This window comes from Electrophorus electricus, chromosome 23, assembly GCF_041902795.1.
Source record: "Electrophorus electricus isolate QZ-2024a chromosome 23, ASM4190279v1, whole genome shotgun sequence".
Lineage (NCBI taxonomy): Eukaryota > Metazoa > Chordata > Actinopteri > Gymnotiformes > Gymnotidae > Electrophorus > Electrophorus electricus.
Window position 1 is genome coordinate 8,857,058 of NC_137519.1, and position 27,135 is coordinate 8,884,192.

Consider the following 27,135-nt stretch of genomic DNA (forward strand, 5'->3'; position numbering starts at 1 on the left):
AGGAAGTGTCGAGTTTACCACTGCAAAGTGTACATTTGTCAACATTTGTCACTGAATCATATAAAGATTGTGGAGGCTAGACAAAGGATGAAGCAGGATATGGCAACACTTGACTAACTGTTCTCTTATTGTGTAATAAATAATTCCCGTAGACCGCAAAAACGTTGCGTATACGAAGGATTTTTCTCGTATTTATGTCTCCGTGTATTGGCTATTAATTGCCACGCGTGCGCGCACACATCAAAAATGCCTGTGCATCTTTAAGTGACAGCTATGTAGTCTACCCCACACCCTGTCTTCCAGGAAAGAAAGGGCAAAGGAACCGACAATCCAACGCATCAATGTAATTTCGTCCTGCACAATTTATGAAACGAAACAGCCACCGTTTTGTACAGGAATTTCAACTTCTCAGGTAACAGCCTAATATTTGTAAACCTTTACCATCGCCATTAATTATTTTGTGCACTAAGCTTGACGACAGATTGTGCTTATGGGCGAATTGGACACGAAGGTCTTTTTTTCTTTGCTGCGTAATGCTTTGGATGTAAATTAAGCAGATACCCTCTATAGAACAGTCGTTCGAAATCGGTAAATGTATCACCTTGACACTAGATAAAATCATGGGACGAATTTGTTGGCTTTGAAGTCTGAACAAGTTTGAGAAAAACAAGTGGTGCTCCACTGGCACGGGTACAAATCGCATCGTCGGTGCAGGATATTTCAAGAAAATACGTTTCAGAAAAGGGCTGCTATCAATCACTTGTCAACTTCGTGACACATGGCTGCAGACCAAGGAGAGAGAGGCCGGTGATACATTGCTCCTAAGTACCATCATCGTCGATGACGTAATCTTAACAAAAAGGATCAAACGTTCACTGTCATTACTGTGGATGTGCAACATAAATGATTTAAATCGCAATATATGGTCACGGCATCTGATAAAACACGTTATAACGTCGTGGAGAGCAATTCAGTTAATACACTTCACTATAAGTAGGTCTAATATTATTGCATGACAAACTCTTAACAAAAGTTGGTGGTAGCTATTTCTAGCAGGTTAATTAAACACTAACATTAAAACACACAAAAAGAACAGAACAAAGTAGCAATTTTTGGTGTTAAATACAAATGTACCGAACATAAATGAAACCCCACCCTCTCAAATTCAGCACTCGTTTCATCATCGGGACTATTACGTCTGTCAGCAAACGAGACCAAAACTAGGCCTAGGCTGCACCGTGTCTCTGTAAACCTAGATACTATTAGGAATATATTGCTTAATTGTTGACTTTTTGTATGTTTTCGTTTGTTCTGTTTATGCCAACTTTATTAAACTGTCATTGAGACATAAAAAGTATTCTGTAAATAATTATCTCAATTTTGCTAGTGTTTAAAAGGCCCTTCATGACCTTTAAACTATTATCTTACGATAAAGCCAGTAATACAAAACAAGACCCCCAGTTAACCTAAATGTACTACATTTGAAATAGAGAAGACAGGGGTCAGAACCGAATGGCAACGTTCGAAAAGCAAAAACACCGCACAGCCCGCTAGGTTTAGCATTTCTTGGGCATACGTTTTCATATCCCCTCTGTTGACAGAGTGGCAGATGTCACAAGAATCCCAGACGTTTGCTTGCTTTTCCCTTTTAACATCTGCGCAATAGCACTCGTTAGTCTCCGGGAGGCAGAGAGCGCCGCCCATGCAGAGCGAACCCAACCCGGTCTGCTGCTTTTATTGTAAGGCTGGGCTTGGATGCGCGCAGCCAATCCCTGGCTTCCTCTTCTGCTCTTTTGCCGCGAAGCGTAAGGGTGAACGGAGAGCAGGGTTAAAAACGAAAATAAGTAAGTAGCTAGCGTTTGCTAGGTATTTATGAACAAGTTTGTTTTGCGGTTTGGGGTGCCAACGAAGAGAATTTTGAAGTACATAAAGATCAAGCTGGCTAAATGCGACAGGCTCGGTAACGGTGCTTTTGTATCGTGTGTTTAGAAGACGGGATACACGCAGTTTTGAGTTAGCTTAGCCACCCTAGGGTTAGCCGGTAATGTACACCAAACAAATGTTTTTACTGGCTAATTAGTTACTTTTTTATTTACGTTAACCCTAGCTAGCTAACTCGGGGTGGGTAGATAGATGGCTTACACTGTGGCTTAGGAGTGATTGAAAAGGGCTTTTGTTTTTCATGCAAACATCGGGTCACTTTCGTGCTGCATCGGTCAAACCATTATGGCGAATTTATCGGGTGCACATTGGTTTACCCAGCCAACGTAACGCTAACCTGGTTTTAGGCCTGATCTGAAATACAGGAGCGCCAGCTGGCTAACCTACATAACCTCATAGTTCACACAATTTTCTTTGTATCATCCCGGTTTTAATAATTGATCCAGATAGGACTAGCTACTTATATGGAATATGGTCTTCACAGCTGATGTTTTTCAGAGATTGCAGCTAGCCGCTGAATTTATGAGTGTTTCCGAAACACCAACTGTATTCAGCCGCTTAATTCGAGCGTATGAGGGCTACATTGTGCACGTTTACACGCGATAAATAGTTTGTGTTTGTAGACCGGGGCCTTGCGGAGGTATGGACGTCTTTCCACCGTACTAACCTTCCTGCACCCGCCACGTGACTGAATCATACCACTCCCACTGTTCCTCGCTACAGCTTTGATCTTCTGACTTGATCTTCTGGTGCAGCAACAGTCTGCCGACTCCGATGCATCCTTATGGATCCTGGTGGGAGTGATCTGGAGTCGAGTCTTCCCCAGGCCGAAAACCCTTGCCTTATTGTTGAAGACTCCCAGCCTGACAGTGTCGCCCTGGAAGACGACCCTGACAGCAGCTATCGTGCGTTGCTGGCCCGTCGCTTTTCCAACCTCCAACCTGCCTCTCACAGCCCTGTCTTGGTGAGAGCTACATGTGCTTCCTGATCTTTGATTTGCCTATTTAATTAGGGTGTTGCCAAGATGCACCATTAGCCTGACAAGAGTTAGTAAGCTATTTTTCTTCTTTCAGGAACTTATCTCTTCCCCCTCTAAAAGTAGATGTTCTCAAAGTGACGGTCAGGTTGACAAGACTGACGGGGTACCGCATGCTGGTATGTGTGCATAAGTGTGTCTTGGAGTTTTTAAATGCTATTGATCTTTTTATTCAATTCATTGATGGTGCCGTTTGTTTGCTTTAGACAATTTGCAGCATAATCTCAGTTTGTCAGCTACTGAGCATAGTCAAGTTTTTGAAGTTTGCTCTCATCCCAACACAAAAAGGTAAGTAAACAGCAGTACAGTTACTGTACAGTTAAATAAGAGCCTGCAGTAGAAACATATTTAAGCAGAAATGTAGTAAACAGAATGACTCTCTGTAGAGGAGATCAAGAGGACATGGATTCTGGGGCTGATTCTACCACTCATTGTGCACAGACAGAAGGTGAGAGGTGTTAGTCATGTTTATTTTATAACTCACCCATTTTGTAATGTTTTAAACTGCTCCATCACTAAAGGCCAAAGGTCAGTTCCAGCAGCTCCTCCAGGTCTTAGAGAAGAGAAAAAAAACAAACAACAACAAACAACCCATAGGTGGACAACTTAACAAAAATGCTTTCATGTACTGAGCAAAGCCTTGCATGTGTGTGTTCATGTTTCCATAGGGGGAATGTCTCAGTTTGGTCTCCTGAAGCTATCGGAGAGTCAAGGTGTGCCTGACGAGCACGACAGAGATAGTAGTGACGAGGATGTGGAGGCGACACCTGCCAACCTCTTGCCCCCAAACCCCCTGAAACTGGCTATCCAAAGTAAATCTGAAATCCACCATTTTAGACTTGGCATGTCTATCCTTTAAGTTTGTCACTTTGATAATATTCGTTCTTTCTTCCTTTTTTATGGTCTTCAGTGGGAAAGGAAGCCTCCTGTAGGACATCAGGCAGCCAAGATGGCAGATCTAGAAGGTTAATAGTTGGGTTGGGCGTGCATCCAAACAAACGCTGCTTCTTTTATAACTTGCCCAGTTTGCTGTATTTTCAACTCTTCTCTCGTTGTAGGCAGGAGGTTAGTTCCAGCAGCCCCTCTGAGCCTCAGAGAGAAGGCAGAAAACTGAGCATTCAGGCCATCTTGCACTCGCAGGTCCCTGAGTCTGTAGAGGCAGGAGATGATGAGATTGTCTCCTCTCAGGACGACATGTTTGACGGTGAGCACAACTTTGAAAATTGTTTGAATGTCCTTTGAATTTAAGACTACTAGTGGTGTGGGTTTTTTTTTTTTTTTTTTTTTTAAATTTATTTATTTATTTTTTCTTTTGTTATTCAGTGTGTTAAAAAGGAGTAAAAGGCTGGGATGAAAGTGGTGCTCATTGCAGTGTGTGCAACTGTAAGCCTCACTAGATGCTAGGCCTAAACTTGCCGCTATGGCAACCTGACTTGCCCCTGTGCATCTCCATCATGTGTTCAGACTGTCAATACTGTTGTTGTTTCAGGCTCTAAAGTAGACAGCACAGTAGCGGAACCTGAGAAACAGGAGCCCACATCCACCCCTGCACACAGCCTCCGCCTGCTGCACCTGTCTGGGCAGGGAACCCTAGTGCAGGAGAGCCTTTCACAGTACGGTGCCCTAAACTATGGCTGCTCGTGGTCATAAAAATGCATACCAATAGGCTGTAAATCCTGATGTTAAAAAAGCAACTTTGTGGTGTTTTCTGTTCCTATAGACAGTCTGTTGACTTTGTGGCTGCTACCCAGGATGGACCAAGCCAAGCTCCCCTCATTGTTCCCAACTCGCCAACGGGACAGGAGAACAAGCATGGTAGGATTTCGGTATGGAGGATTTAGGGTTAAAATCCGAAAACTGGGTCTCTAATTGTTGTGTTCTTGTATGACTTGTATTCAGAGTATGATGAGGCTGCAGAGTCTCCAATGGACACGTCCGGCCCCCCAGAAGACCATGCCCAAAGGAGGGGGGAAGAGCCAATGGACACGGACACTGTCTCTAAGCCCACAGCAGCTGCCCCTCTGTCCCAGAATTCTCCCAACTTTGCTATGGAGAAGATCCTCTCTTTGCCATCACAGCCAGAATTTTCACATGTAGGCATTTTGCTCGGTCATATCTTCATTGTGGTTTTTTTTTTTTTTTTTCTTCTTCTTCTTCTGTTTCAATTACATATATATGAACTTATGTATGCTGCGCCCCCCCCCCCCCCTTTTTTTTTTTTTGTTTTGTTTTAAATCTTTGTTTAGGATGTGTTTGTCCCTACACCATCCTTAGAAAGTGGGGACAGCAGTCAAAGTGCAGACACTTCGAGGAGGAAAGCATCACAGAAAGAGAACCCATCTACAACACACCATGCAGAAACGCTGAAAAAGCCAGCTGAGAACCAGCCGTCGGCGGTGGCTGCATCTCTCCAGCTGGCACTCGACAGCGAGAACAGCGTTTTTGATCGGAAGACTCAGGGGTTCCTAGTGGATGACGATAGTCAGGACACACAGATAGAGGACATTGGAGGGACTGTAGGGGCGGAGGAGAGGGACTCTGGTGCTGCTTTCCAGAGCGGGAATGTGGAATCTGGCCTTAGTAAAGCTGCTAGTCCGCAGCAGGTTTCCCAGCGGCCTGATGGGGAAAGTACACGTGCTGCTTGTGGAACGAATGAGGAAATCCGCCCCTCCCAAAAGCCCCTCTCCCCATCGGCGAACAGACGGGACACGAAAGTGACTGGCAGTACACCCGAGTCGCGTCAGCTTCCGGAGGCGCAGAGCTCTGCAGACACCCCCGTGGCTCGGCATATGGACGACCAGGTACTGAGTGAAGGCCTGAGGGACAGCACCTGTTCACAGAGCGTGGCGTCACCTGGTGGAGCTGCTGGCTCCGCCCATGCTAACAAACCCTCACAGTCGCAGTCTGTAGTATCCCCTCACAAGGAAACCGCAAGGGAAGTAGGACAAGACCTCAGTTCTCAGAGTCAGAGCCAGCCCATGTCGCAGAGCCACAGAAGTAACAGTGCCGGGAATGCTGAAGTTCAGGAGGACGAGGAGGAGGAGAGGATGGATGAAGGGGAGGTCCAGAGCACTAGCAGAAGTGGGGGCTCAGGGCTGGGCCTGGCTCTCTCTCAGAGTCAGGCTTGCTCCCCAGAGCCTATGGAGGAGGGAGGGGAAGTCTCAGAGCCCACAGCCAGTGGCGGGTGCCCCATGGCTGGCAAGGGTATGGAGAGCTCCAGCATCACAGTGCTGGAAGAGGCTCAGAGAGTCTCTCGAGAGAAAGCACGGCACGGGACGTCGCCGCAGCTCCGGAGCGCCTCGCAGCCCGTGACGGGCTCCCAGAGGGAAACGTGTGAGACTGGAAGGAAGGCCACAAGCTCTCAGCCGAGCAGCTCGGGGCTGGGGTCTCCCCTTCGCTCTCGAGCTGCGATGCAGGTCTCCAAGAACAGCGATAGTGGGGGCCGTGGGGGCCCGGCTGAGGGCGGCTCAGCCAACAAGAGCCTGAGTGACAGCTCTGAAGGTAGGCTCCGGGACGAGAGACTGGTGTGCCGTTCTCTCCGCCGGTTACATTGTAGCATCCTGTTAAATGTGACCAGTTTCCAGCTAAAATTCTCTTCTGTTTTACAGAGCTCCCGTTCCACTTCACGCTGCCTAGAGACAGTGAACTGATGGGGGCTGTGGTCAGCACCACTCCCCCACACGTCCGGCAGCTGAAGAACACGCCACTACACAGCACTCCTATTGGTGAGCATGTATAATGTTCTGTAGCATTTCGATGTGGGTGTCGTGCATAAGGCACTTGCGAAGAGCAGGCATAAGCTGCATACACACTTTTGTGCGCGCACACACACCTCATATACCTCTTGGCGCTCACTTGCTTCCTTGTTGCTGATCTGAAGTGTATTCGTGCCGAATTCGTGCAGAAACGAGCTCGTTCCGTGAACGGTCGGAAGGTGATGTTACCAGGGAGACGACGGTGGCGGCCAGTGAGATCTCTGTGGAGGAGAGCGTGGAGGGACAGGAGCCCACCGCTAAGGGGGGTGATGGAAAACTGAGTCTGAAGATGAAGGTGGTGAGTCCAGTGGAAGAGGGCAGCTCTGGGTCTGATCGCTTCAGCCTTCAAAGTAAGAGCTCGGTCATGCTCCTTCTCCCTTTCACACGTGACCTCTTGTATCCCCCTTTCTATTTCTCACTCCCATCACCAGTCTACATATAGCATGTTGTAATATAAATGGTAATTTTTCAGCTCCTATGTATTAAAGTGGCACACATTTGGTGACTGACATTCACTGTAATGTTTTAAACTTGACTTTGTAATGCCTCCCCCAGAACCTCCATTAACAGATGAGGAATGCTCTGTCTCCAAGGCTACCACTGTCGTCAAGGCTGTTACCAGGTAACATGCAATGGTTGCTAAGCAAAGAAAGCTCATTTGGAGTGTGTCCGTTTCTTGGCTCTCGCAGTTGTTGGTTCATTGCCACTTAACGTAGCACACTGCTGAAACAGAGGGACCCATTACTGCACAGCCACTCCTGGAAGCCACAGGAGACTCTCGCTGTGTCTCAGCTTTTACTACAAAGTTTCTTAAGCAGTGCACCAGTCACAGGACATGGGAAGCCACTCCTCCATATTTTTATGTGGTGCATCGTGATTTGCCTTATGCTAATTATGCACTTTAGTTACTGGTCATTGGCATGACCTTTGCATGCATGAGGATATGAGCGCATGTATAAAAGGCCATGTGGTTTTTCTCATTGCTCATTCTAAGCATGAGGGAGCAGTAGAAGGGAGCATTGTGCTTGGACTGTGGGCTAGGTAGGGGTCTTTGGGGGGGGCACACATGCTGTTCTACAACTTCCTCTTCTGTATCTGCCTGCTAACCTTGACACCCTCCCTAAGTTTCCAATTAAAACATAAATAATTTCTCCACCCTTGATCTCTTGTGAGGCATACTGCCTTTGCCCAAAGCTTTGATCCCTCTGCAACTCTTGATTGAAAAAACCTTTATTGCCCTGAAGAGAATTTGTCTTGCACACAGAGCTGCAATAAACAAAACACAAACAACAAATGATCAACAACAAACATCTAAGAAAAAAACATCTCGCTAGCGTTCACCAGTGTTCCCAATCTGTAATACAAAATAATAGAGAAACAAATTGAGTATGAGTGGGTAAAAGGCTAACTGGAGGTTCTTAACTGGAAATAGGTTGTGAATGTAAAAAACATGCGAGTGATTATGGCATTGTAATATAAATGTTATTTAGATATTTAATTTGGGCATCTGTGTGTTGCTGTCTCTCCTGTAGTCCGTCTGTATTTAGCCGAGTGAGGGAGGTTCACAGGCAGCGCCCGGCTGAGGAGGTGCAGGGGTCCAGCGACATGCTTGTCAGGTGCTCCTCTGCTCCACACAGACACCACCCCCAGTCCCAGCTCACCACCTCCAGTCCTGGCTCTTCTCGGCACCAGCACCTCCTGCTGTTCTAAGTAGAATAGTCCTGTCTGAGACATTTGGTAGAATTTATCAAGCACGTGGTGGTGGTGGTGTGATCTTGTGGAATACTCCTTACTCTGAGAAGCCACAGAACTGCATTCAGATTTCTGTCTTTTGGCTGGAGCTTTCCTGATTTGGGGAGTTTCCTGGGAGAGTTTCTATTGAGGGTGCTCTCTTGGTAGAGGCTATTTTTGGGAAGTCATTAAGTGGGTTTGATGGTGTCCTGTTTGCTTGGGTGGCGTGGTAGTGTACCCTACTTCCATCATCATGAGGAGGATATTCTGGGCCACCAGCCCACAGAGGATGTGGGGGACAGGGCTGCTGGGTTTGGAGCTATTCTGAGGCTAAAGTCTACTTGAAGGTCTTCTACTTTTCACATCATTTAATTCCCTGTTTCGACACATCTCTAAGCAACAGCCTGCCAATGTTTAACAAATTAAATATTTAGTTTCATTTACTCAAGCACTCCTAAACCTGTTTTGTACACAAAATGTTTGTGTAGGTTGAGGAAGCTTTTGCATATCTCTTTCTCTCTGTCCATCTATATATCTATCCATCTCCTATTTAAATTTTATTTTATTTATTTTTTTAAATACATGTCCTCTTTTCTCCACTAGACATCCGAGTATAACCGCCCACAGCCTATCAAGCACTGGTGACACTGGGCTGTCTCCTGATCGCCCCCTGGAGGCAGTTGGTAATGGTACAGCAGGTGGGCTCAGCGAGGCTGCTCGCCGACCATCGCAGCAGCCCAATGGCACAGTCACAGATGCAGAGCCTTTAGCAACCGCTCAGGCCCAGGTGCAGCCCTGTGCAGGAGGTGAGCAGGATGCCCCCAGCACTTCTGGACAGGCATTGAGTGGGATGCCCATACGACAGAGAGCCACGTCTCAGCAAACAAGCACCGACCTTGCTTCGACCGCCAGCCCTGTCAGAAAAGTAAGTTGATTTTAAGTAAGTTAGGATAAAATGCTGTTAGAATGCAATTGTGAAACCTGTGTTGTGTGTGTGTGTGTGTGTCTCTGTCTCTCTCTCTCGGCTTTACCAGAGAGCTGTCTCTCAGCAGACCAGCTTGGATCTCTCTGGAGGGAGGGTAAGAGATTATACAGAGTAATGATGATCCCCAAATTTAAGTTGCACATATTGGTACTTCACCATGCTCAGTTAGGGTCTGCTATGCCATTAGCACTCTTCCTTCTGCCTTTCATGCAGGGGGAGCCAGTCACCCCGCCTCGATCCCAACCTGGGCCAGTCACCCCGCCTCGATCCCAACCTGGGCCTTCCCACCGTAGACACGTCCGCACTGTGCAGGAAGTGCGCACCACAGTCACCCGCATCATCACCGACGTGTACTATGAGGATGGCAGAGAGGTGGAGCGTAAGGTCGTGGAGGTGAGGGGGCAGGACCCCGCCGGCGTTTTCCACTGTGACCTCAAGCACCTGAGTGAGGTTGCAGAGCCAGAGCAAAACTTGGAGCTGCTGTTTTGCAGTTCTTCATAACATCCATGAGACATCCTCCACCACCAGTAATCCCATGTCATGCATGCAAACCTTTCTCCAAAGCATGTGTCGTGTGCACATGCAAAACGACCGACAGACATGGCGTGGATGAAAGCCTCCTTTTTCCTGTTTCATAATTAATACATTTTGCATTTATAAGACGCTTAAATGGATTACATCAGCATGATGCTAGCTGCTCTACCACTGTGTTGATGGTTTTAATCAGAAAATAAATTTTAGCAATGCCCTTCATGATTAAATTGTCTGACCCCCCTGCCCCCATGCAGGAGTCTGAGGAGCCGGTGGTGGAGCGCTGTGTTGTGGACAGTGACGTCTCACCCTCCCGCACTGGGAGCTCAATGACGTCGGGAGACTTTGCGGACATGAGCTCGATCTCATCCAAGGCCCCCTCCAGTGGCTCCAGCAGCGGAGGGCCGGGTCCCAGCAGGGCGGCGGACTTTCTCATGCCTGCCGGCCGCGGGGCAAAGTCTGGCAGGTGAGCGCCGCTGCTCGTTTGCAGTGGGTTTTCCCGGGACCTCAGCACGACCTCTCTCCAACACTGGCTGTTCTGTTGACTTACTCATGCAACATCTAAAGTGGGGTGTGGATACAGTATATGCAAAATTGTACTGTAACATGAAACTGGAATCAAATACTATCCAACCCTGAGCATGTGTGTAGTGCTCAGCATGTTTTGTTTGGCTTTGCACTGGTCTTCTCTAGTCACACATAGCTCAAATCTGCATGATTTTAAGCCTTTTCTGATTTAACAGAGCCATCATGGCCCAACTAACTTTGCTGGTCCACGTTAGCTGCCCGGGTGTGTGCCCTCTGACCGCTCCCCGTCCGTGTGTGTGTTCCATAGCCCCAGGAGAGGGGGCAGACCGCACCCCAGGGCCAGCGTGGCAGCAGGCTCGGAGTTCATGGGTGTTCTAGGCTCTCCAAGCACCGCTGCCCCGCTTAGCCCCCGTGGCCATGCCCGGAGAGGACGGCCCCCCTCACGCTCCACCCTGTCCAGGTGAGGGTGCTCTGGGTGCAGTCAGGGTCTTTTTAACCCAGATCTCATCCAAATAAACCCCTTTTTGTGTCTAACATCTTTTCTCCTGTACCATAGAAAAACACTTAACTAGAAATTCTCACTAACCCATTCGTCTGCCAGTAAATATAAAATGCTGTTTGTGACCTCCATCTCTTCGCCACCCCTCTCAGAGGTGGGCGTGGCGGTCAGAGGGGCGGAGCCCACAGCCTCACTGCGTCTTCCTCCGAGGAGGATCTGGTCACGCCCACTGCTGCCCACGGCCTCGGCCGCTCGGACTCGCTGAGTGCCGCGTCTCCCGAGAGAGGTGGTGGCAGCGCCAGCAGCTTCGTGGGCCTGCGTGTGATGGCGAAGTGGTCGTCCAACTCCTACTTCTATTCTGGCACCATCACCCGAGACCTGGGCGAGAGCCACTTCCGGGTGCTCTTTGACGACAACCAGGAGTGTGAGGTGCAGGGGAGAGACGTCCTGCTCTGCGACCCCGTTCCCGTGGGGGCGGAGGTTACCGCGCTAACGGAGGAAGAGTACTTCAATATTGGTGAGAGGGTCTATGGTCTAGTCATTCAGCCACAGATAGGAGCCTGACTGGAGAGAGGACAGATCATTGGCTTTGTTTATTAGAAGCGTATGGAAACGGAAGCGCCGCGGTCAGCCGTTGTTGAGGTCCAGCCTCTTGCACGTGCCCCATGCAGGTATAGTGAGGGGCCATAAGAAGCAAGGCTCAGAGCTGCTGTATTGTGTGGAGAAGGACAGCCAGATGGCGTGGTACGGCAGGACCGCGGTCATCCTCACCATGGAGCAGGGAAACCGCCTGAGGGAACAGCACGGCCTCGGCCCGTACGAGCCCCCAACACCCCAGGTTATGGCCTCCGATATCAGCCTCGGTGAGTGTTCTGATGTCCTCATAGCTGGGTACTCTGCTTCTTGATTGCCAATAATGCTGACGTTAGCTTATCTGCTAATTAGCATGACGCTAATTGGAGGCTGTTATCTTCCATTTACTGGCAGACTTGTGAGGAAAAGATTTGTTTTGATTAATAGTAAATATGTCCACGATCGCTTCTGCACTATGTACACCGAGTAGGTGGATATGTCCTCCTACAGTATGTACGCTGCACGGTGCATGTTGGCAGAACATAACACTTTACTAAGCTTTGCTGCAAACGTTCTGCTAGCGTAGGAGTTAACGGAGCATCGTCTCTCTCCAGACAACCTGGTTGAGGGGAAACGGAGGCGTCGAGGAAACGGGTCCGGGCCGGGCACCCCGACCCAAGGCTCTGCGAACAGCCCGAGAACCCCGGGGAAATGGAAACTTGCAAGCTCCATGGATGAAGAGAAGATACCTGCAAAGAGAGGACGACGAGGGGGCGGGGCCAGAGTGGGTACGGGCACCGCTGTGCATTTGGATGGATATTGATGACGCAGCGTGTCAAGGACATTTGAGCTCCTGTTAACGGCTTCGTGATTTGCATCCATTTATTAGCCGTTTCTTTTTAACGTGTGAAATTCTTAACATCTATGAACTGATTTTCTGTGTTTTTAAATGGTTCTTATGTTTTAAACTTTTTTTTTTTTTTTAACTAACCCCCCCCATTTGTTGTGCAGGTCCTCATATAATCTTGGTGGTTTTAACAACCGTTTGGTATATTGTACATCATGAATCAGTGATAAACAGAATTCAAAAGTGTGAATCAAGATCCCTTTCTTTGACTGTCAATGAGATACGGATGCTGTAACTTTCATGTGGATGTTGGTATGTTGCTGACTGTTTGTTGATTTTGGGAGCACTGGGATAGACTGGTCATGTTGGCATCAACTTGTCCTCTCACAGCATGATGGGTCCATTTAATCTCAAGTCCACTATTTATTACTAACTCTCAAGTACAGTGTCTGGGCCTCAGGGTGTTTGAGATCTGTGTAGTCCTGTGCTCACTTCTGTTGTTTGCACACGCATTCAGGCTCACGAGTGGCCGCATGCAACACGTCTGGGAGTGGCGCCGAGCTGCCTGCTGACCCCAGTGACCTGCTGAGGAGCCACGGTCCTCTTCCCGAGAGCACCTCCCTCTTCATGGGCTTCGTCTTCATGCTCACGTCTTCCTCGGAGCACGACAGGGAGGCCAACGAGAATACCTGCGACGGTGACGAGGGTGAGTTGAGGAAAGGTTTCTGGCATTTGTTTACAAGTCAAGAGGCAGAGTAGTGCATTGGACCAGGGAAAGTTGCCCAGCCCATCCACAATTAAGTGATGATAAACAGGTGTACTACTTTAATTGTCTCTAGGTTGGACATTTCCCATTTTGTTTGGTCTTTTGCCTGATGCGTGTCCCTGACCTTTGTCATTAGACTATGTGCAGATAGCCCCATATAACAAGCGGTATACGGAGAGGCAACTAGAGGCGGGAGGAGGAATGATCCTGCCTGAATTCAACGAAGAGCAGGTGAGGGATCACTTTCCACTCACGTTGTTTTTCAGCTAAACTGTTACGCAGCGTTCGAGGTCTCTTCTGAATTGCAGTTTGTTTTTTGGGGGGGGGGGGTGATTTAGTGTAAAGCAGCCTATCAGAGTCTCCTCATAGCGGACCAGCACTGCCGCACCAGGACATACCTGCTGTGTGTGGCGGGTGGGGTTCCCTGCGTTTCGCAGGTCTGGGTGAGGGACTGCTGTCAGGAGAAGAAGCTGATGAATTACCGGAATTACCTGCTACCGGCTGGCTTGGGGCCTGAGAAACGCATCATAGAATGGTAAACTGCTATACTAGCAGCATTCTTGTCAATTTTGGTGCATTTGATTAAAGTGCAATTTTTCCAAAAAGTTTTAACTTTGGATAATTATTTTGTAATTACTTATTTTATTAAAACTTTTTTGCTTAAAGTATCTAAGCATTGGGTTTTTTTTTGTTTTTGTTTGTTTGTTTTTTTTTAAATCTACAGGCATGCACGTTGCAACCCTTTCAAAGCGCTGAAGATTCTGCTGTTTGCAGAAAACCGTGTGGACCTGTGGACTGCTTTGCTTACCATGTGTGGAGCAGCAAAAGTCCATCAACATGAAGCAAATGGGAAGAGTTCAGGTAGGCACTACCTTGTTTGCTTATCGTGATGTTCAGTATCTGTTTTGAAAAGATTAAGATATAAAAATGTTAGACTGATCAGTTTAACGTGAATCTTTTTCCCCCCCCTTTTGTGCTGGTTTGCAGACGTTCCAGCTGAGCAGTTTGACGTGGTGGTGTTGGCTTACACGTGTTCCCCAGACATGCTGAAGTTGGCTGTGGTCGCAGACACGCCAGTGGTGTCATTGGAGTGGTTGGTTCAGTGTGTGATCTGTGGAGAACGCTTGGCCTACGACAGCCTCCCTGAATACCAACCCGACTACTCGCCCTAAGCTGCCTCCGTTATGGCCAATCCCTTCTGTCTTTTAAATGTCCTGCTGTTTTAGTGCATGCCTGCCTTTTATTGTACATAGTTTTAAGCTCTGTTTTTATGAAGTAATAAACTGTGGTTTCTTTTCTTTTGGTGGATTTTATTTAGAGTTGCATAGGAATGTTCAGCAAAGCAGTATTTACATAAGCATGATGGTTCTTGACGAGAAATGTTAAACGCAGAAGACAAGCCAACGTGACCTCTGTAGAAATGCATCCCAATTACTCTGTACATTCCTCCTCAAGCTGTTTGCTTGGATGCCCTGCCCCTATCCAAGTGTCATAGGCCAAAACTGCAGGAAAAGCAAACATGGTGTTAGGTTCGTTGTTAATGAGCCGAACGGCTTTGGCATTCAGCCTCACAGCACATACCTGCCCAAGGTGCCACCTGCTTGGGTGTAGTATTTGTTGTAGTCGAGTCGCAGCAGCAGCTGAGCCAGGTCGGAATTGATCTGGTGGTTTCGCACACTGGAGAGGATCTTGAAAAGGAGGAACGACTGGCGGCTGAAGCCCTACCAAGTGAACGCAGCAACGAAAAACTCGCATTACAAAACAAGCAACAGTGACTGGTAGTCTGTAGTTTAGTTTTCAGCACTGGTGTCTCCGTATTTGGAATGGAGACGATGAGATGCCAGGGTTACCTTCACCATAATGTCCAGCTGGGCTGCTCCTCTCTCATCCAGTGGACCCAGGTTCTGGCTCACCAGGGAACAGAAGTTGTGGCAGAGATCAAGAATCTCATTCAAACAGTGAAACACCTAAAAAAATAAAAAATAAAAAGTAAAAAAAAAATCAAAAGGCATGTGGATGATGGTTGATAAATCTTCAGCAAGGGGGCAGGTCAGATACTTACTGGCTTCAGAAGGATAAAGGACTGTGCTAAGAGATTACTGAGGAAGTGGTCATGAGCCAGCCGTATGCTCTCAAAGTCCCGCGTCGAGTTAATCTGCTGCAAGAGCTGTGAAAACTGGGACTCCAACACATCCACCTGAGGGAGGAGTCGAAGTTCATCGCATTTGCACTGATATCAGCTACAGAATGCACAACATTTTAATTAAAAAAAATAAAAAAAACCCCCAAAAAACAAAAACCCTGCTTTAAGGTGGGTATTGGGTGCTGCACGATACCTGCAAGTAATACTGCAGGTTATCAACCAGGAAGGCCATGTGGTTACGCAGTCTCCATTTGACAGCATCAGTTTTGTTAGATTTCAAGTGTTTGCGCTGCATCTGCAGGGCCCAGCAGTGCTGTAGCTCTGACTGAACACGGCGCACGCTCAGCAGGTACCGGAACACTACGTTGTACCTGAAGAGGAACAAAAACGTGTGATCAGGTTTATAGACCCTAATTGCACTGTTAAAATCCTGTTGCTCCTTTACAGATATTTCCACCTGGCTTACTTTTCCAGAACTGCAGGAGTGAACAGGATGTGCAGGGGCCATTGCACCTTGTAGGTAAGTCCCAGTGCAGCCCAGCCTGTAGACGGAGCGTCACGGGGGGAGGAGTCCTGTGGAGGCGTGGTGCCTTCGCGACTCCCAGAAGCCTCTGGAAGAACAAGCATGCACTTAGCCCTGTGGCTGGAAGAAAGCGCACATCACAGTAGCCAGGTTCACAGTTTCACATGTATAGGTTTTCTTCACTCATGACTCCGGTGCTAGCATAATTAGCATCGGTTTTCAGTTGTTTTGTTTTAACAAGTGACACACAAGTGCTGAATTTTCTGCCACTTTGACATACAGTATAGATTTAATTTCACCAATTAGCCATCTCACACCAACCATGATCTAGCATTCTTAGTTGGAAATTCAACACATGGATGTGTGTGTATGCATGTGTATATAATATATATAACGTTCAAGAAAATGTACAGAGAATTCTGATCGTCACCAGTAAGTGGTGCTATGTGCTTTCTTTTAATATCTATGAAAGAAACATCAAATGCAAGGTTTTTCTAGGGCTCTTGAACTTCATGGCTCATGACAAACACAGATTCTGCTAAAGCCTATTAGTCTCTCAAACATCTGCAGTGAACATCGCCCTAAAAATTTATATACAAGATTTATTCTGTCCTGTTTATGCAGATAATTAGTTGAAGCAGTCAGGTTCAACAGCTAATACCTTTGATGTCTTTCCCTTGGTAATCGATGGTGAGATGCAATAAGGGTAATAGGTTGTCATCATCAAGCAGAACTTTGTGAGCAGCCTGCTGAAAAGCCACATTAACATCTGCAAAAAAAAAAGAAAAAAAAAGTGAGATGGACAATCATGGCTAACGTATTAGAATGAGATTTGTGATCACAAAAATGACCACTGAATACCATGTTCAGTTACAGCTGATGGAGGAGTCTTAAGCATATGTTGGGCAAGGTCAATGAAGACTTGGTACAGTTCACCACGTCCCAGCAAATAAAAATCCTTTATAATCTGTAGGCAAAAAGGTTAACAAAACAACAATTTTAGAACTGTTTTCAGTTATGTTAATAAATTGTCCACTTGTTTACCTTAAGCTGTCCCAGAAGATCCGATTCCTCCACCATCAATGTCCAGAGATGCTAGGAGAAAATAAGAACGTACATCAGGACACTGAATGGTCATGGATTTTATTTCAGCATGCAAAACACTGTGTCTCATAACCGACCTCGGCAACCGTGCTTCGGATGGCGTCTATTACGTTCTCAAAGTCCACAAGACTGAAAAGTGGTTGTTGTTTGAGCCTGTGGAGCTCTGTAGCAAACGTATCCTCTTGGTGTTTCAGTATAGAACCTGCATTAGGAATAGGGCAGACAGAGACTATGGCTATGACTCGAATGTTAAGTGTGTGTAATATAAATATTTTATATAGTGTGTGTCCATTTTTTGCATCACAACACTGTTACCAGCTCTGGATGGACTGTGGTTGTGGTTTTCAAACATTTGCACCGACTCGCCGACAAAGAGGATTTTTTCAGCCACTCGGATGGGGATGTACGAGGGCAGCATCTCTACGCGCAAGGAGAACTGCTGCAGTGAGGGAGCCAGCATGTTCTCCTCCTCAATCAGCCTCTACACACACACACACAAAAAGGGGGGGGGGTTGTCTAATCCCAACAAGCAAGAAAACTAGTAATGAATTACAAAAATTCTTCTTATGGTCATTTTCATCCACAAAATGCACAAATGCAGTCGATCTGGACTTACTGTATTCTGTATAAAGCTATACAGACTACATAAACATACAGAAACAATATGCACAAATGAAGTGGATATGATTAGATCTGGGTTCTGAGATTACGCTGTAAACGACTGATGCATGACGGATGCCTTTCACTCATCATCAGTCATGTGAAAGACTAACATTCATATGTAAATTAGAGAGGAGTGGGAGTCGTAAGACTTTGCTCCTCACCAGGTCTTGCAGCTCTCTGAGCTGTTTCCCACTCAGGCCCCCGATGCCCAGGTCTTCGTCCTCTTCATCCTGTGCGACTGTGGCTCCTCCTGCACTTGGGCCCTGCCTCACAAAGAACTCCTCGCTCTGGTCCAGGAGAAGGCCATGCAGCATCCATGCTGCCAGCTGCTTGTACATGACCCCATGGCACACTGCGAGGATCCTATTCGAGTAAAGCATTCATTAACACTGGAGGTTTTTGAGTAAAGCGTTCAGTTTTCAGACAGTGTTTGACTGTAATCCCAGAAGCAGGGAAGCAATTATTGCAAAATGTGGATGAATCTACAAAGCCATTAAATACAAATATTTGAGATTACTGAGTGCATCTGTTACAAACTGTGTCACAGTAAAAAAGAAAAAGGAAGCGCATAAAACTATTTTATTTGTAACAGCAAGTTCAAATAATGGTAACATTATTGGTAACAGTTACATGAGATCACTGAAAGACATGTCCAACAGGTACATGCAGTACTCTGACAAACCCCTGTATTCCTGAACTCAGACAGCTTATATATGAGGAGGTGATTGTTAGTGTTAGCATGCCATCATTACATACTGCAACTACTGCTTGCAGTATGTTATTATGTTTAATACACACCCTAAGACACTGCATCATAACTGAGCTTACTTTTCTAATGCCATCCGAACAGGTGGCAGTCCACCACAGCTGTGCTTATAAACAGTCTCCAGAATCTGGCAGCCATGAATCTAACCAAAACATACAGAAACAGCTAATATCCTTTTGATTCATCTTCTTTTGTTTTTCTAACTAACTGACAATCTGCAGGAACCAGTAAGCCACTTACCTTTTGACATTTGATGGTCTCAACAACAACCATCACAGATGGGAAGAGTAACTGAAACTTATCAACAGGAATTGTAATGGGACAGTCATCAGTCACAGTTACTCGGGACAACATATCTAAATGGTTGGTCTAAAAGGAATATCCACTACCTGCTCCAGTTTGTAATTTACATGGGAAATGGAGAGATGTGGATCACCGAGAAACTGAAAAAGAACATTTCAAGAGAATGAACATCAGTCTTGAATGTAATTGCCCTGCCCAAAATGACATAAATTAAATATGAAACCTCTTGTTCAAGGTCGAGTAAGGCTTGTCGATAAGGTTGTAACATGGAATGCAGGCCGGTGCAAAACGCCCGCAGGTATATCCCATGAAGTCCAGTTTGGCTTGGCTGGCTTGAATAGTGCTCCTGAGAGACAATTACAGACAAACTGACAAACGAGTACTAGAAAAATATTGCTGATGGGTAACTAAGCCCTGACATTATTTGTTATAACACATTCATTTGGAATAAAATGATACTTACTTGTTGGTGGACATGACCCGTGTGTTGCTCTATGAACTCTGTGAAACGCACGTAGTCGGTGCCCATTTTACACAGCCGATTCAGCACGCTGGTTTCACTTGGATGCAGAAACGGCAGGTCCTGGGATACCTGTACCAAACACCACTCACTAACTCGCTGTCGTTCTTTCGCTAGATAGCTAAGGCATTATTTTCAACATATACATGCAAGAGCATGCATCACTGCTGTTATAATGAGACAAAATGCTTAGTTACCCTAGCTAACTAATTCCAAACAAATGCAAGCGTTTATTCTTTATCTTGACATATAAGGAGTAACTGTACATTAACTAACAGACAAAAGGTATGCTAGATAGCTTTAAATAACAAGCCATATAATTCACCATGACGAGAAAATATGCACTAGAATACTACCTGCAAGCCATTTCGTTTATTCCATGTGAATATGGTACCAGGATATCCGCTTAAAGCTAGCAGCAGCTCATGAATCATCGTCACAGCAACCTTCAGCCCTTCAGTATTTATTCAATAAGTGTTACCATTTAGTAACAACCTAACATCTGTTGAAACAGGAGTACTAAGTGACTAGGTTGCTAAGCTTTCTTAGCTAGTTACGCAAACGTAACCACCGCCAATTGTGTAGTCGCGTTTTTATGACGAAGGGAACCGGAAGTGTAGTCCGTAACCTGGCCGATGTTTTGTTGTCAGCGGTAGGTGACGTTCCTGCTGTTAACTGGTTATGTGGAATCGGCGAAAAGGAGCTCTTTAAAAGGTTTACACTTTACTTGTTGCGTTTCACGGCTTGCATCTTTAGCGTTATCATTACTTTGCGTTTGTTGAATCTTGTTAACTTAAAAATCATTTATGTAAAATCCGTAACGTTAACTTGCTAGCTAGTTAGCTGTTTAGCTAGCTAGCTAGCTAACATTCGGTGTTCTAACACGATATTGGTAAATGATGATGTTAAAAGCCTAAATATGTGATTTACGTTCTTGCAGTCGTCTAACGTTGATTAGATATGGTAGATTACCTAGCGAGCGAGCGTACTAACAGACTGCTACTTTTTAGTAAGTTATAATGTTAAAAGGTCATAAGATGTAATTATAGAAATCAGTGATTAGATAGGATAGCTAGGTGATGGTCAGTCAGCTAGCTAGCTAGCTAGCTCCTTATCTGTTGTTTGTTAGCTATGCTCTATGAGCCGAACAACCAAAGATATACCACCGAACATGTTAAAAATAACTACTTATGAAATTATAATCGTTAAATAGCGATGGCATAACTATCTTATGTTATTAGCTAACTGTGTAAAACTGGTGATGTCCTCAGCGTTCACTTTTTACAACTCAAACGTTGACTGTAAAAACCCAAAATACATGGTGTGGTGGGCGAGCTTGGAAATATACATTTAGGGCACACGCATACAACAGATCGTCTCACGTTATATTGTTTTGTTTTAATTTTAGTGATGGCGGAGGGGAGTGGGAGCGATGTTGTTTCCGAGTTCTTAACTCAAAACCCCCACCTGGCACAATGGGTGGACTCTTTAAAAGACGACTCCGAGCCAAATAAACAGTGGTATGCCAGACGAGAGTTTGTACTGCGCAATATGGAGGTCTTTCCTACCATCCAACCAGGGCGGCAGACTCCTAGTCTGGATAGGCTTATTTCTCTATCCAAGGTTTGGTCCAACCATGTTTTCTTAGGCTGCCGGTAAGTGCTCTGTATTGACCTTTAGTAAACATGGTTTTTCATAGGCAGCAGTGCAATGAGCTAAGATTTTCGCTTTCATTGTAGATATCCCCAGCCTGTGATGGATAAAGTGAAAGAGATGGCAGAAGGGATCACTGTAAATGAAGCTCCCGTTCGAAAGACACGAGATGAGATCTTGGGAAAAGGGAAGAGGCCTTCTACTTCAGGTGATTTTGGAAATTTGATGATGGCAACAGATACTTGAATCTCCCTTAATATTATTACGGTTATTACAAAATTTCCTGTAACTGATTACATGTGATAAAATTTTCACTCCCTTTTAAATATTATTCACAGGTATAGGCAGTGAGAGTTTGGCTAAGAAAAGCAAAACTGGCCATAATGATACTGACAGTAAGGCTGGAGAACGCAACACCACACATCCAATCGCTGTCACTATCAAATCAGGCCCCTCGGCAGGGGCTCCTGCAGAGCATCAGCCCTTCTTCAACCGCCTTTACAAAGCCGTGGCCTGGAAGCTGGTGCCAGCAGGAGGTTTTGGACCCAACCTGGATCATTTCGAGATCCTGCGCGCCTGTGTTGAATCATGCAAGGCCAGCCTCACCTGCGTATTCGTACCGCTCAAAGACATTCCCGACCTTCCCGCTGGCTGCGCACAGAAGGAGGGGCAGGTTTGCGAGCTGCGCTGCCACACGGTCTACATGGGCACAGGCTACGGACGGGATGAGTGCGCCGCTCGGGCCATGGCTTCAAAGGAGGCCCTCAAAATATTTCAGGGGCGGAAGGTGACAGTGAAGGTCTCCCGTCGGAGGTTTCGTGGACAAGATGTGGAGGACCTGGTGCTGCTGGATGACCAGCCCAGAAGCTCCATTTTGCCACCTGCTTTAAGCTATCCTTTTCAGGCCAACCAGTAAATGCCCTCCTATCTGCAGTGCCAGTGTAACTGCTGCATTTGATTAGCAGTCATAGTTGAGTCCCATGTTTCAATTCCAAAGTTGTTGTTTTTTTTTTTTAAATTGCACTTCAGTTGTAGTTATATGGGTTGCTTTTACCTATTATATATTACATATTGTAGGTTTATTAAAGAAAAAGAATGAAAGCTTGAAAAGAAATGTATTTTCTTAAGTGGTATGAAGACATTTATACAGTTATAAGTAGCAAGCATTCTCCATTGTTCCAAAAATATTTCACAAAGCTTGATGCATTTAAAAGTGGAGCATTATCCGAACAATCAGTAATGGCACACAAGGCAGTGGCTTTAGATGCAAGCAGGACATTTTGTTTAGATATAGCATATCAAGTTGACTTCTATAGATGATGGTCACAAAGCTGCTGTTTTAATATTTTATGTTAACTAGAATATGATTTGCTGTATCTGTTAGCTAAACGTTACATCTGGCAAATAGGCAAACTGCAACTGGCAACTGCTGATTGTTAAATATTTCATGTTAATGTCAGTCTAAAGATATAAGCAAAATAATGTAACTCTTGAAATACTGAGCTTGTTTATGAAGATAAACAGATTTGTATGGTCCTTCACAAGTGCTGATGTACATCAAAAACAAGTTTTAATTATTTAATTGTCCTTTTAAAGATATTGTATATCTTTATCTAAGTGTAGATTGATTTTGAAGGATCAGACATGAATCACTGTGATAGGCTCCTCACTTTAGAACAGATGGAAACTAATTGATTTCATATGCTTGTTAATACAACAGTTAGTCAACACTTCTTTTGCTTGATTTTTAGTTTTGTACGTTCTATTATAGATATATGTGACTCATGCTGTTTCTGCAGCTTCTTTCCTTTGAAATGTTAAAATAATTTCAGTGTTTCAAATATTGAAAAATTGTGTTAATGTTGGCTGAATATTTTCTCAGTATTTCAGTAACAGTTTTTTGGTATTCAGGTTTGCTGCCTGTTTGTATCAGACACAAAAGCTCCACTGTTCATTACAATCCAGAATTTAATACTTGATTTAGATTGTCTTGTAAAAAGACAAAGTCTTTTAAGTTTTTCTTTCACTCTGAATCTAAACTGTTTTAGTAATTTATTACATTAGTTTTATTTTTCCTACTTTAAATCACAGTAATTTTTGTTGTATCCGATTGATAACAATGCATCAAATGGTGCATGCTTTTGGTGAAGGTAATGAGCTGTCTATATTTTTACCAAAATAAACTGTATTTGAGAAAGATTGGTGGTGTTTTAGAGCAGCAATAAATTGTGTGCTCCAGTCTGAGCTATTTATTTATAATTGGATTTATCATAGAACACAATTATAGCACCTTCTTTATCTATTTAGCAGGTCTCTCATAATTTGTCGCCCCCCCCTAGCCCCCCCACCCCAGGTGGACGAAATCAATTGGAATGTGTTCGAGAGCAGTCATCTGATGTTCTATAAAGCGGAAGAGCGCATGTCACTGATGCAGCTAAGCTAGCAGACCGGTTTTTAAATAGCTGTTCAGGATGTTACCTACTGCTGAGCAGATGGATACAAAAAGATGTACAGAATCCACATGCTGAAGAGTAAAACATGCTCTTTGTATGTTTGAACCCATCTGGGACTCAATTTTAATGGAATAAGATGTTTCACTGATGTACTTCAGAAGGCACTGTGATTATATTAGGCCCCAAGCATTTAAAACTTATCTTGCTTTTTTCAAGAGTTCCATTTTTTTGACCCCTGAGTCACCTTGAGCTGCCATCTGTGAGGTATCAGCTTAATTAGTCATGACATTTTGGCAATAGCAGGTTTGGGTGCTTAGTCACCCCACATGTTACCCTTCAATCTTGTGACACTGACACTCCTGGCACCAGCAATTCTTAATATGTTCAAGTAAAAAAAAAAGCAACCTAAGTCTTCACATGCAAAAATATTTCCAAGCATTTAAATGGATTTTCAGTGACAGTGTGCCTTGAGTTTCTACCAGGCAAGCACATCTGTCCTTATGAATTCTGCTGGCAGTTTGTTAAATATTAATAACCCTAAATGAGACTAACCCAGAGTGAACGCGCGCAGTCGAACGGCTGGTTTGATTGACGGCTGAGGCGATTTAGATATGTGTCTTGAAGCCTGGTTGTGCACTGGCCTCCATGAACGGCCAGCCCTGGAGGTACACCTTATGCTGGGAAGTGTGTGATCATTCACACCCCCTCTCCTATGAGTCAGCCATCATTTGAAACCAAAATGTCTCAGATATTAGATAAAATTGTTAGAAGTCACAGAGCTAGGTCTGTTAAAATCTATGTCGCTCCAACTCGTTACTGCTACTACCTCAAAAAAGGTAAAGAGACATTTCCATGGGCATTTGTTCTGATGTTCCTGAAGTAGGACCAAAGGGGGAACGTTTCACATATCACATCAATGTTTTCCAAATGTCTCTACAGCCAGACCGCATTTTATGATGTATGACTGCATATTTGACAGTCAGTTGCTTCCCTCAAAATGATAAAATCAGTTTAGCCAACAGGAATTTTCCGTCAAGGTTAAAGCTGTGCTTGTAACTTTGATTTCTTTTATGCGTGTGAAGCTCACTAATTGCATGTAATGGTAATGACACTAATGGCACTAATCAGTCACATGAAATTAGATCGTTTTAACAACCGTATTTCCCTAACTAAAATTATCGTAAATGTTTTTATTTGCTGAATAATTGGTTTTATATAGTGACAGATAAACAAAATGGTAATTTCTAATAAATCAAAAACTCTTCTACGAAATAGGGACCACGCAGACTGCCTTAGAAAACAAGATTCAACACGATTTATTTACGTTTAATTACATGTACAACAAAAGCAGTTTGCAATTTGACGTCTTTCAGGTTTAACCATTCACGACAGCACTGCTTTAAAGTATCATAAAAATAGAACACGCCGTATCAATATGTTTTATTGAGCCTAAGCGATTTCAGGCAATATTCGTAATTACAAGCACTTCAACAAAAAGAAATTACAGAATGTTCCGCGTGGACAATCGCACATTTTGCCAATCCTAGCTCCTTTTCTGAGGGCACATTGCGCACCAACGTGGCACTGGAAGAAAATTTGAAGCAAAACAATATTGTTGTGTTATTTTAATACAATAATATAATAATCCTATATATTATACTAAATATCTGATAGTTGACTAGAAAATGACCTTGCGAAGAAATTGCATCATTATCTGATGGTTTTCTGTAATGAAAAGTAAGCTATCACATTTTTACGTTTAGAAAAGAAAAAAAAAAACTTTCAACTTATCATATAGCTCGAACACCTTTTAACTAAATGCGCTAGTAATTGTTTACTTACCATGGGAACACGTCCAAACTTCTTCTCCAAAAGTGAGATTCGTTTAGTCTGCAGCTTTTCCAAAACTTCATGCAGAGCACCTAGCTGTATGACGCAGAAATACAAGACGATATTTCGAGCTGATATATTGACTATAGCAAACATACCGAAAAGATTTCAGTAAATGAAAAGAAGAATTTACGACCTGTTATACTTTCTACATTACATAATAGTAGAACTTACAAGCTGTTTTTCGGTGGTTAAGTTTGGGTCTTTGGGATAGAAGTCCCTTAGTGCTCTTGTATCCAAGTCCAGTTCATTGTCCAGGTCGTAAATTTCAGAACCTGAGACGAAGGACAGCAACACAGCGCACGTCAGCGCGCTTGTCCATAGTCTGCAGCTCCCCATGGTCTTCTGCGCAGTTGTGAGCAACGATAAACGAACACACCCCTTGTTCATAGATTTAAGTTTTCGTGTGCTTTCAATGATCATTTTATATCTGCTTCAACGAGATACGTGCCAGTGACTTCTTTCGCTCCACCTTTGCCATCCCTTTTGTTCATGCGTAAGAGAGACGCCAGATATGACTCATTCCGCAAAGTGGCTGGCTCTTAAAGTAAAAAAAAAAAAAAAAAAAAAAAAAAAGATTTTGCTCTATAGTTTGAGGAACAGTGTTGAAACGGCAAATAACATTTCTATGAGCAAAGTTTTTTTTTTGTTACTTTATGCCTGAATATTATGTTCTGGTTAAAGATTTAGTTTTTCAGTCTATTACAGAAGCTGCATGTAAACATTATAGTTTTATAGTTCTGCACTATTTGCTAGACCACAGTTCAAATATGATGAGCGTTCCATCCTAAATGCTTGATAAGACCACTTCACATCACATGCATAACACTATATAAAATGTTATATGGTCAGAGACCAGGTTCTCCAACTGCCTTGTTTTTACTGACCTTCTCAGTGGAACTAAAATCAGTTTTGCTCTGCAGTACCTGCCCTGACAAAAATATATGGCACATTATTAATTCCATGAACAAAAGACTGCATTTTTCTGGGTTGCTGTTGGAGACAGCAGAGGAAACAATGACTTCTGCTCAATTTGCACACCTTTTTGGCTAAAGAAAAGACAGCACTGCCAACTCTGTTCACTGCATGACTCATATTTTTCCATGCCCTTGAGAAACTTTTAAGCAAGCACCATACCATACCATTTCATTCTTGCCACCACAATAAATACGTTCCAGGTAATTTTACACTAATTCACTAATGCTTTAAAAAAAATCTATCTGCTAAACGTATCAATGTGGTCAAGAAATTCATCATTTATCATTTTTGTCCTCCACAGGAAATGTTTTCCATGTTAATGCATAGATGTGGGCTGAGTGACTTTACTGTGCTCAAAATATCTAGCTGTCTATCTTTTATTTTCTATGATTTCCAGTAATGTGTCTTTTCCAAGGACCAGAACAGCAGATGCCAAAGCAAGGTAGGTTGAGTATTACAGGAGGAAAAAGGTTTAAAGTGCAAACCCAAATGTAAACTAACAATTTAGGTTAGTAGTAATCTTATGTTACTAAATGTACTACGGTGAAGGTTGTGAATGGAGGTCTAGTCCAACCTTTAGGTGCTCTAAAAATGTTTAATTTGTGTGGCCTGCATTAACCTCAGGAACAATTTGATTGAAAGAAGCCCTCTTTGTAGCTGGTTCTCATATGTGTTTCACTTGTTTAATTTGAGTCTTAAACCTTCCTTAACCAAAAATCCATGAATTTCTTGGAAGCCAAGAAGCTGTGATTTTTAAACTCTCCAATTAGCCTTCTGTTTAACTAATTGACATGTATAAGCCGGGAATTCCCAGATACAGAATGATAGGCTGTTTATCTTTGTGCATTGTGGGTAAATCAATGGATTTGCCTATGAAGTCAATTCTCAAATGAGATGCAGCTGTGTTATGTGTTATGTGTTATCAGCCAGGCTTACTTATTTCTTCC

At 44.3% G+C, this 27,135-nt stretch overlaps 4 protein-coding genes across 13 annotated transcripts; 2 read left to right on the forward strand and 2 right to left on the reverse strand.

Annotated features, from left to right (window-relative positions):
• The first annotated feature begins 258 nt into the window (after positions 1-258).
• tp53bp1 (tumor protein p53 binding protein, 1) lies at positions 259-14,490 on the forward strand. Of its 9 annotated transcripts, none has more exons than XM_035520684.2 (29): positions 259-412; positions 2,697-2,905; positions 3,015-3,096; positions 3,184-3,265; positions 3,364-3,425; positions 3,646-3,789; positions 3,888-3,942; positions 4,036-4,181; positions 4,467-4,590; positions 4,698-4,792; positions 4,877-5,070; positions 5,224-6,478; positions 6,586-6,702; positions 6,882-7,082; positions 7,288-7,354; positions 8,265-8,348; positions 9,067-9,388; positions 9,498-9,542; positions 9,662-9,841; positions 10,237-10,445; positions 10,815-10,967; positions 11,159-11,523; positions 11,678-11,869; positions 12,194-12,367; positions 12,944-13,132; positions 13,329-13,423; positions 13,531-13,727; positions 13,917-14,053; positions 14,180-14,490. In XM_035520684.2, the coding sequence occupies exons 2-29, from the start codon at positions 2,726-2,728 to the stop codon at positions 14,362-14,364; spliced, it is 5,331 nt and encodes a 1,776-aa protein (XP_035376577.1). In that variant the 5' UTR covers positions 259-412; positions 2,697-2,725; the 3' UTR covers positions 14,365-14,490. The 9 variants fall into 9 exon arrangements, with proteins under 9 accessions (XP_035376577.1, XP_035376578.1, XP_035376575.1 ...); XM_035520685.2 differs by having other exon boundaries at positions 269-412; positions 2,665-2,905; XM_035520682.2 differs by lacking the exon at positions 259-412 and adding an exon at positions 1,715-1,844.
• On the reverse strand, positions 14,482-19,791 carry tubgcp4 (tubulin gamma complex component 4). The gene is made up of 18 exons (XM_027007409.3): positions 19,571-19,791; positions 19,158-19,286; positions 18,918-19,040; positions 18,781-18,834; positions 18,632-18,688; positions 18,454-18,533; positions 17,787-17,988; positions 17,278-17,443; positions 17,040-17,164; positions 16,903-16,953; positions 16,720-16,825; positions 16,520-16,627; positions 15,802-15,946; positions 15,529-15,706; positions 15,255-15,389; positions 15,043-15,159; positions 14,774-14,913; positions 14,482-14,694 (listed from the first exon to the last, which is right to left on the reverse strand). Exons 1-18 carry the CDS (start codon positions 19,646-19,648, stop codon positions 14,682-14,684), a joined length of 2,007 nt encoding a protein of 668 aa, XP_026863210.1. The 5' UTR covers positions 19,649-19,791; the 3' UTR covers positions 14,482-14,681.
• cdkn2aip (CDKN2A interacting protein) lies at positions 19,769-22,806 on the forward strand. Of its 2 annotated transcripts, none has more exons than XM_027007411.3 (4): positions 19,769-19,866; positions 20,623-20,869; positions 20,954-21,075; positions 21,206-22,806. In XM_027007411.3, the coding sequence occupies exons 2-4, from the start codon at positions 20,625-20,627 to the stop codon at positions 21,781-21,783; spliced, it is 945 nt and encodes a 314-aa protein (XP_026863212.1). In that variant the 5' UTR covers positions 19,769-19,866; positions 20,623-20,624; the 3' UTR covers positions 21,784-22,806. The 2 variants fall into 2 exon arrangements, with proteins under 2 accessions (XP_026863212.1, XP_026863211.1); XM_027007410.3 differs by having other exon boundaries at positions 19,833-19,928.
• Positions 22,807-24,745: 1,939 nt separating this feature from the next.
• Positions 24,746-25,674, reverse strand: cart3 (cocaine- and amphetamine-regulated transcript 3). Its single transcript, XM_027007413.3, has 3 exons — positions 25,385-25,674; positions 25,163-25,246; positions 24,746-24,904 (listed from the first exon to the last, which is right to left on the reverse strand). The coding sequence occupies exons 1-3, from the start codon at positions 25,631-25,633 to the stop codon at positions 24,797-24,799; spliced, it is 441 nt and encodes a 146-aa protein (XP_026863214.1). The 5' UTR covers positions 25,634-25,674; the 3' UTR covers positions 24,746-24,796.
• Between the last annotated feature and the right edge of the window lie 1,461 nt (positions 25,675-27,135).